At 53.2% G+C, this 12481-nt stretch overlaps 2 protein-coding genes across 2 annotated transcripts; both read left to right on the top strand.

Annotated features, from left to right (window-relative positions):
* Positions 1 to 165: 165 nt before the first annotated feature.
* Positions 166 to 2730, top strand: LOC131564233 (erythroblast NAD(P)(+)--arginine ADP-ribosyltransferase-like). The gene is made up of 3 exons (XM_058814619.1): positions 166 to 254; positions 950 to 1746; positions 2645 to 2730. Exons 2-3 carry the CDS (start codon positions 984 to 986, stop codon positions 2728 to 2730), a joined length of 849 nt encoding a protein of 282 aa, XP_058670602.1. The 5' UTR covers positions 166 to 254; positions 950 to 983.
* Positions 2731 to 9241: 6511 nt separating this feature from the next.
* On the top strand, positions 9242 to 12276 carry LOC131566807 (erythroblast NAD(P)(+)--arginine ADP-ribosyltransferase-like). The gene is made up of 3 exons (XM_058818221.1): positions 9242 to 9330; positions 10026 to 10822; positions 11719 to 12276. Exons 2-3 carry the CDS (start codon positions 10060 to 10062, stop codon positions 11802 to 11804), a joined length of 849 nt encoding a protein of 282 aa, XP_058674204.1. The 5' UTR covers positions 9242 to 9330; positions 10026 to 10059; the 3' UTR covers positions 11805 to 12276.
* Positions 12277 to 12481: the final 205 nt, after the last annotated feature.

Genomic DNA, 12481 nt, shown 5'->3' with positions numbered 1-12481 from the left:
ATTAAAGATCAAGATGAGATCATCTGGCATATTGGGGCACTCAGTGAAAACCACACTGAGAAAACTCATTTTTAGGACTCTCCAGGACCATAAAAGGAATTCAAGAAAGAGGTGGAGCCATGCAAATTATTGCTAGGAAAGTTGCTGTTTCTGTACTTGGTGAGGGACACATTATAACGAACATTTGCAATTGTGGTGGATGAAGACCCTGTGGCAAAGTCCCCCGTGACCTGCAGGACCAGCAGAGATCCACTGTGAGTCTGAGCTGATCAAGAATTCCAGCTTTTTGATACCTGCAATTCCATCGGGGAGTTCACTCCGGCTGATTTTGGTATCAGGGCTGAGGGGACACCTGGGGACACTTGGGGGGGACATGGGACTGAGCAATTGGGATTGCGCACATGGGGGGACACTGGGGAGTCACAAGTCTGGGATTGGGGTAATGGGGGGCTCTGGGGGAAAATGAGGGGGGACACAGGATGGTGGGAGAGGGATTGGGGTCATGGGGGGAGCTGGGAGACACTGTGTGGGCAGGGAGTGATGCCTGGATTTGGGTTGATGTTCTCGGGTGACACTGAAGAAATTGGGGAATGGGAGTGGGATTGGGGTCTGGGGACCAGCCGAGGGGGACACTGGGGGTCTCAGGGAGTGACCCCACGATTTGGGTCCTGCTGGGGCTGAGGGGACTTGTAGTCATGGGAGTAGGATTGGGCTTCTGGGGGGCCAGGAGGACATGGTACTGTGGGATTGGAATGAGCGTCCCTGGGTCTGGGGGACATTGGGGAGGCATAAGTAACCACGGGATTGGGGATCAGGGACCCCAGACATGCCCAGGGGTCTGCTGGCCAGCAGTGTCTCCCTTCCCCCTGGGTTGACCCCACTTCCCTCCCCAGTCCCTCACTAAGGAACCCTCCCTTTGTCTCCTCTGTGTCCCCTCTGTGTCCCCCAGTGTTCCACCCTGGTCCCTGTGGCCTCTCCACTCTATGGCTGTCCTGGCTCAGACCCTGGCACTGCTGGCAATGGCCATGGCCACCACAGCTGTTGAGGTGGTGACCCTGGACATGGCCTGGGACTCCTTCGATGACCAGTACAAGGACTGTGTCCCTGCCATGAATGCAAAGTTGCCGGCCCTCAACAGCTCCGAGTTTCAGAAGAACCTTCTCTTTGCCCGGACCTGGACTAAGGCCACAGCGGAGTGGCAGAGTCGGGGGTGCCCCCTGTCCCCTCTGTCATCTCCAGTCCAGGCCATCGCCATCATGGCCTTCACAATGGATGACCTCTACAGAGAGTTCAACGCAGCTGTGCGTAGAGCCGGGCGCTCTCGCCAGGAATACCGGGACAATTTCCACTTCAAAACACTGCATTTCCTGCTGACCCAGGCCTGGACGACACTGAGGGTCATTAGAGGACCACAGTGTCACGTCATATACTGGGGGGTGAGCAGGTACCAGTTCAAGGGAAAGCCCGGTGACATCGTCCGTTTCGGTCAATTCATGTCGGCGTCAGAGAGTGAAACAACAGACAAGATATTTGGGAATGCCACGGTGTTCCAGGTGCACACGTGCAACGGGGTGGGAATCAAGGAATTCTCCAAGTATCCTGACGAGAAGAAGGTGCTGATCTCACCCTTTGAGAGCTTCGAGGTCACTGAAGTCTGGCAGGAAGTAGACAGGACGAGGATTCATCTGCGCACCAAAAATCTCACCAGCAAATACAACTGCGAGTGGGTGAACGGCGACACCACAGGTGACAGCCTGGGGCGATGGGGACACCCACTGTGGCCCATAAGAAGGCACAGGGACAATGACACTCACTGGGAATGGGGGACAGGGACACTGTGTTTGTGGGAATAGGAGCACCCACTGCTGGGAACAAGGACAGGGATACCCAGTGCTGGGGACACTCACAGGGGTTGGGGGGACTGTGACACCCAGTGCTGGGGAGTCCCACTGTGGACAGGGGACACCCATGACAGGGCACAGGGGGTGGGGACACTCACTGAGAGTTTGAGGACAGGAACACCCCGTGCTGGGGACACCAAGTTTGGGGACACCCATTGTGGACACAGGGACATGAACACCCATGACAGGGCACCAGGATGGGGATCCCCACATCTAGGAGGGGACAGGGAAACCCCAGCCAGGAGACAACAGGGAGAGAAACAGAGACAGGGATGTCCCCATTCTGATCCTGTGCCTCCCCACCAGAGGGGATGAAGATGTCGAGATGGCTGCCACACACACCCAAGGACAAAAGACAGTCCTAAACTTACTGTTAGTTTTTGCTAGGTACTTAACTAAACTGAATAATGATGAAAAAGCAAGTCTATGTCACTCTAAAGACAGGGGGAGGAAAATACAGAGGGATTACAGAACCAGAAATTAAACAGTGAACATGACAGATAAAGAAAACACACTACAACACCCTGACACCCCCTGTCACCACCCACAGCATCCCCTGACTTCCCCTACCCCTGTCATCCCTAAGCCCACCATGACTCCCCTGACCTCCCTGGTGCCGGTAGCTTGTCACCTGTCACCTCATGGCCCCCATCTCTCCTGTCACCCCTAATCCCTCATTATGGTCCTCCCCCACCCCCTCACTCCCCCATGATCCCCCTGATGTCCCTCTCTTTGTTCCCCAGGTGGCAGCACGCCCAGGGCTCCCTTCAACTTTGGAGGACTCATCCTGGCCACCACAGCCCTGGCAGTGGCCACCGGGATCCTCTGAGCCTTGAGACCACCACGGCCTCCAAGATCACTCCAAGTGGCCACCTTGATCACCAAGACCACCATGACCCCTAGAGAAACAAGACCACCATTGGCTACCAAGGCCACCACTGCCACTCTGGCCACCTTGGCAGCTGTTGCCGCCATGAGGTCACTGTGGCCACCATTGTCACTGTGGCACTGAGGCCACCACAGACACTCTGGCCACCATGTTTTGTTTTAGGGGGGTTGGCGGTTGTGTCTAATCCATCTCCTTATTATGGGGTGTTAGGGTCGGTTGTAGCGGCTGTTGCAGGGTGGGGTTAATTAGTGAATTTGGGGGTTTCTTTGGTATCTTTGGTGCTTGTTATGGTTTATTGAGGGGGGATGTTGGTTGTGTTGGTTTATTCAGTGTTGTTATCCTGAAGTTCGGGCTGGTTGTGGGGTTGTTGGTTTCAGTTTTTGGATAGGTTTGGTTGTTGTGGTGGGGCTTGCTATTGGGGATGTGTTGGGACTATTAGTGGACAAAGGGATGGTGAATAATGGGGGTCTGTTGTGTATTTGGTTGGATTTTAGTGGGGTGGCTCTGTTTATTCAGAGGGGTGGGATTGTTTTTAATTGGGGGGTGAGGGTTGTTGTTGACTTTGTTTGTGGTGCTGGGAGCTTGTGTGGGTTATCTCGAGGGGCAATTGGGCTGTTTAGCGGAGGGGTCAGGATGTAGTTTGGCTTAAAATGCCAGCTTTGGGAAGTGGAGATGAAGGTTTGAGTCCTTTTTCCTGAAGTAGTGGGGTAACATTAGGGTTACTCTAGGAAGGGGTTTATTCTTCAATCTTTGGCTTACAAGTCCAATGTTTTTATAAATTGCTAGAGTTAATTGGAGTGTGAGTAGCTTGTTTTCTAGGGCGGCCACAAGGGGGAATAAAACTAGAAAGATTGTGAAGTAGGTGAATGAGGCTGTGGGCCGATAATGATGAGTGGGTGTTCTACTGGTTGGCTGCCCACTCAGGTTAGGATGAGGATGTTAGCAACTAGGGTTCAGAATATGATTTGTGATAGAGGGTGATAAGTTATTGATCATAGTTTTGATGTGTGAGAGCATCCCCAGGGCTTCCTTCCAACTTGGAGGACTCCTCCTGGCCACCACAGCCCTGGCAGTAGCCACTGGGATCCTCTGAGCCATGAAACCACCACGGGCTCCAAGGTCAATGTGGTCACTGTGGCAACCGTGGCCACCATGATCACCAAGGTCACTGTGGCCACCCTGATCACCAGTGCTACCAGGGCCCCTAGAGAAACAACACCACCAAGGCTACCAAGGCCACCACTGCCACTATGGCCACCTTGGCCACTATTGCCACCATGAGGTCATTGTGGTCATTATCACTGTGGCACTGCGGCCACCACAGCCACTCTGGCCTCCATGGTCACTATAACCACCAAGGCCACTGTGGCCACCATGATCACCTAGAATCTCTCAGCCGTAAGGCAACCACAACCACCATGGCTACCAATATCATTTTGCAAAGACATTCTATTACAATATTCAATCAAAACAATGCCATTAAAGAATTCTGATAAAGCAAGCAAAAATCTGACAATTCCTAGGCAAGGCTCAATGTCACTCCCCACACCAGCACTTATGGGAATGTCTCTTTCTCTCTGCCTTGAGGAGGATCCTTTGGGAGCATCCCCTTCCCGAGGGAGGAATGTCACACATATTTCATTTTAAGCAGGAAGTGGGGAGAGGAATCTCTGTCTGAGAGGGGACTGCACACTCCCACAGTCAGCTGATGGATGGCCAGGCCCAGCTCTGGTGCTTCAGCCTTAGTTATCAATTCTGGGTTGGTGATTTGGGCTGGTTTTAGCCCAATTCAGCACCAAAATCAGCACCTCCCTCAATGCAGCCCTGACGGCCACAAATGGGGCATTGTCCCTTGGCCGCATTCCAGATGGAGCATCCTGTCACAGCCTCCAGTTCAGAGGGCCTTAAGGCTTGAAATTGGGAGGTTCAAGAAGGCAAGGGCAGATCCTACCCCTGGGTAGGGACAGTCCCCAGTGCCACTCCAGGCTGGGTGGGACCTGCAGGAGCACCTGTGGAGAAGGACCTGAGGATGCTGGTGGGTGACCAGTGCAGCTGGCCATGTGGCCTGGGGCCAGGAGGGATCTGGGGATGTTGGAAAGAGTGGGGGCAATACACCAGGGTCCCTCCATCCCAAACCATTGCAGAGCCCCCTGGGGCCGGGATGGGGCGGGGCGGGCGCTCGGCAGCAGCAGCAGCTCGTGCTGCCGCCTGCTGTTGGCACCTGGAACTGCAGCTGGGAGCAGCGCAGGGTCGCTGATTTCCCGCGCTCGCTGCTGCCCTCCGGTGGACATTTTCCAAACTACAACTGCATGGCCAGTTCCAGGAGATGAGCAAGTGCAGAACGAAAACCCCTGATTTGAAAGAAAAAAGAGTTTCCTGAGCGAAACATCAAGGTTTTTTTCAGCAATAAATGGATGGTGTTACCGCCGTCCCCGTTTCTCTATTTTATTTTTCATCCTTCTTCATTCTGTTTGTTTTTATTTGTTTCCTCCCAATGCTTCTTCTGAAGTGTTATCACAAATCAGAAACTTTGGAACAGGTTCCAAACTAATTATTCATCCTTTTTCAATTGCACTGAGCAGCTCTCACCAGCTTTCTCAGCCCTTCCTGGTGCTCTAGACCCTTCCTGGTCCTCTATCCCTTCCTTGGACATGCTCCAGATCCTCCAGGTCCATTCTGAGAATCTGCAGTGAAAAAGCGAAACATTTCCCATTTCAGAAAAAAGGGAGGAACATTTCTCCAGCACCTCTTTGAAGATCAAAGTTTAAAAAATAAAGCTTTAAGTTGCCTCTACCAAAAATTCCAGGGACAGCTTTATTTTAGGTAATGAGGTGACCTGCAGGAAAGGGATTAAAGGACCTGTAGTGGATACAGGCGAGCCAGCAGCAAATTTTGTTAAACTTTTAATACACCAGGCAAGCAAGGATCAAATTTCTGATAAACATTTGATATGCCAGGAGAGCAAGGATCAAGTTTTTGATACATATTTTATACAGCAGATGAGCAAGTGGCAATTTATTGATGCATCAGGTGAGGCAGCCCCCCTCATGCCGGTCCTGCTGCCCTGGCATTGCTCCCTTGCTGGGCAGCTCTCGGAGGGCCTTCCCCTGGATGGACGCCTTGTTACAGTGACCATGGTGGCTACGGTGGCAATCATGCCCACAGTGGTCACAGTCGACAAAGTGACCAGAGTGGCCATAATGGCCTCAGTAGCCTTGGTGGCCTCATTTCTCTGGGGGTCCTGGTGGCCTTTGTGACCATGGTGACCACAGTGGCCCCCAAGACCACAGTGACCTTTCTGACCTCGTGGCTTAGAGGGTTCCAATGGCCACTGCCATGGCCACAGTGGCCAGGAGAAGACCCCCAAGGTGGGGGGAGTTCCTGGGGAGGCTCCCACCTGTGGGGACAAAGAGAGGGGTCAGGGAGATCATGGAGTGGGAGGGTCAGGGGGGCATCAGGAGGGCCATGGCAGGAGGGACAGAGGTGGTGGGGGACCCTGAGGGTGTGGTGTCAGAGGGGGCCATAACAAGGCCCATTTCCCCTGTACTCAGCCATGTCCGCCATGGCCATGGCCATTGCCAGCAGTGCCGGGGTGTGAGCCGGGGGGGCATGGAGAAGAGAGGCCACAGGCACCAGCGTGGGACACTGCGGGAAATTGAGGGGACACAAAATACAGACTGTATGACACAAGGAGGACACTGGGGATGCTGAGGGAACACTAATGGGACAGAGAGAGGGGACTCTGTGGGACATGGGGTGGCTTCCTTGGTGAGTGGCTGGGGAGGGACGGTGGGATCAGCCCAGGGAGAATGGAGGGCAGCCCTGGCCAGGAGACCCCTGCACATTTTTTGAAACCTGATTCCAAATCCTGGGGTCACTCCTGGATGGCCCAGTGCCCCCCAGATCCCCCAGCTCCGAATCCCACTCCCACAGTCCTATATCCCTCCTCAAGGTGTCTTGTCAGCCTCCCTGCAGGACCCTGACTCACATCCTGGGGTCACTTCCTGATGCTCTCCCCAGTAACCCCAGTGACCCCACAGACTCCCAGTTCCACTCCTATAGCACTGTGTGGCCCCCCCTCCCGGTCTTTCCCAGTGCCTCCATTACCCCAATCCCTCTCCCAATCCCTTGTACCCCTCCCAGTGACCCCATGTGCCCCAGGACCCTGGCCCAAGGTTTAGGGTCCCCAATGGGTCCCACTTGTCCCTGTCCCCTTCTCCCCTTACCTAAAACTCACTCTCAGTCCCTTGACCACCCTGGTGACCCCTGGACCCTGATCCAGTCCCACGTGCCCCCCAAGTGTCTCCCAGTACCCCACTGCCACTCCCATGGTCCTGTGTCTCCCATCACTGGCCCATGGACAGCCCCAGGGACCCCAGTCCCTGTCCTGTGACACCCCCAGGGCCACACCAGACCCCAATCCCTCAGTCCCATGTTCCTCCCCAAGGGTCCCCAGTCCTTGACACCAAATCCAGCCGGAGTGAAGCTCCCTGATGGAACCGGAGGTATCAGAAAGCCAGAATTATTTCCCAGCTTGGACTCACAGGGGAGCTCTCCTGGTCCTGCAGGTCAGGGAGGACCTTACCATGGAGTATGTATCCATCATAATTATAAATATACCTGAAATTGTGTCCTTTATCTAATATAGAAACCAGCATTTTTCCCGTAAATAATCTGCATGGCTCTGCCTCTTCTAAGAAAGAATTTTTATTGTGCTGGAGAATAATAAAAAAGGGGTTTTCTCAGTGTGGTTTTCACTGAGTGCCCCAATATCCCAGATCACCTTGCCTCAAAATTTTGCTTTGGGCAGGCGCTGCTCCTTCTGTGTTACAGAACTTGCCAAAAAACCACTCAGTGGAGTTCCCTTTATCTGTTTCTCCACAGGTTCCAGCAACCTTTGCCCTGCTATGTCCACACTTCTGCATCCTTTTTTGGTTTTTGTCCGTTCATCTTTGAGCTCTATCCAGCACCATTAAGGCATCTAAAACTTTCTATTCTCTCTCCACGACCCCAATCCCACCATCCCATGTCCCCCCTTGCCCCCAGTCCCACTCCCCACTGCTCACTGAGTTGCAGTCACACCTCAGATACCAGTTGGGGTCCTTTATCAGATGACATCAGCAGAGGATCAGCAATGGGACATCACGCCATGATCAATATGATCAAGTGAAGTCAAATTTATTACAAGAACAAACTGTATTTATGCTTTGTTCTACTGTTCACGCACCTCAAGCTAATCCATGATTGGTTCAGCCAATCTGTGCACGCGTCTCAAGCCTTCAGCTGATTGGTTAGTCTTCTTTCTTCATGCATCTCACTGTGGTTTATTGTTTTGCCTTCAGGCAGTCTGCTGTGGTTTTTTGCTCCGTCTTCTTAGCGCGCCTCACATCCTGGACTTGTTTTTCTCCTGAGTAGCCTCTTCCTGTTTTTGGGCTATCGGAGACACTGTGAAGTTCTACTCAGACCCCTTAAAGGCTGGATTGGGCACAGTGTCCATTTTCCTGCAACAATCCCTCAACAGACATCCCTTTAGGCACCTTCAGCCTGGGGATGATCTCTTGGGGGAATGCCTGGGTGACTGAGCTGAGCTGAGCTGCCCAAAGAAGTGGCTGTAATACAATATGGGGCACACCAGCTTGGGGATTGACAAATCCCTGTGGGAAATAGACTTGCATTAAAACTGCATGAGAGGTTCCTTTGAATTCCAAACCATCACCTCCAGGCATCACTGAAAGAGGAAACACTCCTGGAGATTACTGGCAGATGGATTTTCTGAGCTACCACACCAACATGGGCTCAGGTATCTCCTGGTGTTGGTGCATCCCTTTTTTGGACGTCCAAAACTTCTCCTGCCACAACAACGAGGCCAGGAAAGTCACCCAGACACTGCCCCAAGAAATCATCCCCAAGTTCAAGGTGCCTACAGGGATGTCATCTGATAGGGAACCCCAATTGGTGTCTGAGGTGTGACAGCAACTCAGTGAGCAGTGGGAAGTGGGACTGGGAAGAACTGGAGGAACATGGGACTGTGGGATTGGGGTCATGGAGGCTGAGCAATAAGAGAGAGAAAAGAAAGTTTCAGTTCTCCTGAAAGTGCTGCATAGGGCGTAAAGAAGAAGTAGCAAAAAAAAAAAAAACTGATGTAGAAGTGTGTACACAGATGAGCAAAGGAACCTCATCTTATAATGGGAGAATGTTATAATGTGGAGAAAGAGATAAAGGGCACTACAATGAAAGGTTTTTGACAAATTCTGTAACACAGAAGGAGCAACAGTGCCTGCCGAAAATTAAAGATCAAGATGAGATCATCTGGCATATTGGGGCACTCAGTGAAAACCACACTGAGAAAACTCATTTTTAGGACTCTCCAGGACCATAAAAGGAATTCAAGAAAGAGGTGGAGCCATGCAAATTATTGCTAGGAAAGTTGCTGTTTCTGTACTTGGTGAGGGACACATTATAACGAACATTTGCAATTGTGGTGGATGAAGACCCTGTGGCAAAGTCCCCCGTGACCTGCAGGACCAGCAGAGATCCACTGTGAGTCTGAGCTGATCAAGAATTCCAGCTTTTTGATACCTGCAATTCCATCGGGGAGTTCACTCCGGCTGATTTTGGTATCAGGGCTGAGGGGACACCTGGGGACACTTGGGGGGGACGTGGGACTGAGCAATTGGGATTGCGCACATGGGGGGACACTGGGGAGTCACAGGTCTGGGATTGGGGTAATGGGGGGCTCTGGGGGAAAATGAGGGGGGACACAGGATGGTGGGAGAGGGATTGGGGTCATGGGGGGAGCTGGGAGACACTGTGTGGGCAGGGAGTGATGCCTGGATTTGGGTTGATGTTCTCGGGTGACACTGAAGAAATTGGGGAATGGGAGTGGGATTGGGGTCTGGGGACCAGCCGAGGGGGACACTGGGGGTCTCAGGGAGTGACCCCACGATTTGGGTCCTGCTGGGGCTGAGGGGACTTGTAGTCATGGGAGTAGGATTGGGCTTCTGGGGGGCCAGGAGGACATGGTACTGTGGGATTGGAATGAGTGTCCCTGGGTCTGGGGGACATTGGGGAGGCATAAGTAACCACGGGATTGGGGATCAGGGACCCCAGACATGCCCAGGGGTCTGCTGGCCAGCAGTGTCTCCCTTCCCCCTGGGTTGACCCCACTTCCCTCCCCAGTCCCTCACTAAGGAACCCTCCCTTTGTCTCCTCTGTGTCCCCTCTGTGTCCCCCAGTGTTCCACCCTGGTCCCTGTGGCCTCTCCACTCTATGGCTGTCCTGGCTCAGACCCTGGCACTGCTGGCAATGGCCATGGCCACCACAGCTGTTGAGGTGGTGACCCTGGACATGGCCTGGGACTCCTTCGATGACCAGTACAAGGACTGTGTCCCTGCCATGAATGCAAAGTTGCCGGCCCTCAACAGCTCCGAGTTTCAGAAGAACCTTCTCTTTGCCCGGACCTGGACTAAGGCCACAGCGGAGTGGCAGAGTCGGGGGTGCCCCCTGTCCCCTCTGTCATCTCCAGTCCAGGCCATCGCCATCATGGCCTTCACAATGGATGACCTCTACAGAGAGTTCAACGCAGCCGTGCGTAGAGCCGGGCGCTCTCGCCAGGAATACCGGGACAATTTCCACTTCAAAACACTGCATTTCCTGCTGACCCAGGCCTGGACGACACTGAGGGTCATTAGAGGACCACAGTGTCACGTCATATACTGGGGGGTGAGCAGGTACCAGTTCAAGGGAAAGCCCGGTGACATCGTCCGTTTCGGTCAATTCATGTCGGCGTCAGAGAGTGAAACAACAGACAAGATATTTGGGAATGCCACGGTGTTCCAGGTGCACACGTGCAACGGGGTGGGAATCAAGGAATTCTCCAAGTATCCTGACGAGAAGAAGGTGCTGATCTCACCCTTTGAGAGCTTCGAGGTCACTGAAGTCTGGCAGGAAGTAGACAGGACGAGGATTCATCTGCGCACCAAAAATCTCACCAGCAAATACAACTGCGAGTGGGTGAACGGCGACACCACAGGTGACAGCCTGGGGTGATGGGGACACCCACTGTGGCCCATAAGAAGGCACAGGGACAATGACACTCACTGGGAATGGGGGACAGGGACACTGTGTTTGTGGGAATAGGAGCACCCACTGCTGGGAAAAAGGACAGGGACACCCAGTGCTGGGGACACTCACAGGGGGTGGGGGGACTGTGACACCCAGTGCTGGGGAGTCCCACTGTGGACAGGGGACACCCGTGACAGGGGCACAGGGGGTGGGGACACTCACTGAGAGTTTGAGGACAGGAACACCCCGTGCTGGGGACACCAAGTTTGGGGACACCCATTGTGGACACAGGGACAGGAACACCCATGACAGGGCACCAGGATGGGGATCCCCACATCTAGGAGGGGACAGGGAAACCCCAGCCAGGAGACAACAGGGAGAGAAACAGAGACAGGGATGTCCCCATTCCGATCCTGTGCCTCCCCCAAAGGGGATGAAGATGTCGAGATGGCTGCCACACACACCCAAGGACAAAAGACAGTCCTAAACTTACTGTTAGTTTTTGCTAGGTACTTAACTAAACTGAATAATGATGAAAAAGCAAGTCTATGTCACTCTAAAGACAGGGGGAGGAAAATACAGAGGGATTACAGAACCAGAAATTAAACAGTGAACATGACAGATAAAGAAAACACACTAAACACCCTGACACCCCCTGTCACCACCCACAGCATCCCCTGACTTCCCTTACCCCTGTCATCCCTAAGCCCACCATGACTCCCCTGACCTCCTTGGTGCCGGTAGCTTGTCACCTGTCACCTCATGGCCCCCATCTCTCCTGTCACCCCTAATCCCTCATTATGGTCCTCCCCCACCCCCTCACTCCCCCATGATCCCCCTGATGTCCCTCTCTTTGTTCCCCAGGTGGCAGCATGCCCAGGGCTCCCTTCAACTTTGGAGGACTCATCCTGGCTACCACTGCCTTGGCAGTGGCCACCGGGATTCTCTGAGCCTTGAGACCACCACGGCCTCCAAGGACACTGTGGCCACCACGATCACCAACACCACCATGACCCCTAGAGAAACAAGACCACCAAGGCTACCAAGGCCACCACTGCCACTCTGGCCACCTTGGCAGCTGTTGCTGCCATGAGGTCACTGTGGCCACCATTGTCACCATGGCACTGAGGCCACCACAGACACTCTGGCCACCATGTTTTGTTTTAGGGGGTTTGGCGGTTGTGTCTAATCCATCTCCTTCTTATGGTGTGTTAGGGTTGGTTGTAGCGGCTGTTGCAGGGTGGGGTTAATTAGTGAATTTGGGGGTTTCTTTGGTATCTTTGGTGCTTGTTATGGTTTATTGAGGGGGGATGTTTGTGGTGTTGGTTAATTCAGTGTTGTTATCCTGAAGTTTGAGCTGGTTGTGGGGTTGTTGGTTTCAGTTTTTGGATAGGTTTGGTTGTTGTGGTGGGGCTTGCTATTGGGGATGTGTTGGGACTATTAGTGGACAAAGGGACGGTGAATAATGGGAGTCTGTTGTGTATTTGGTTGGATTTTAGTGGGGTGGCTCTGTTTATTCAGAGGGGTGGGATTGTTTTTAATTGGGGGGTGAGGGTTGTTGTTGACTTTGTTTGTGGTGCTGGGAGCTTGTGTGTGGGTTATCTCGAGGGGCAATTGGGCTGTTTAG

The sequence above is a fragment of the Ammospiza caudacuta genome, chromosome 1 (genome assembly GCF_027887145.1).
Source record: "Ammospiza caudacuta isolate bAmmCau1 chromosome 1, bAmmCau1.pri, whole genome shotgun sequence".
NCBI classification, from domain to species: Eukaryota; Metazoa; Chordata; class Aves; order Passeriformes; family Passerellidae; genus Ammospiza; species Ammospiza caudacuta.
This window is presented reverse-complemented; position numbering and strand designations above follow the sequence as displayed.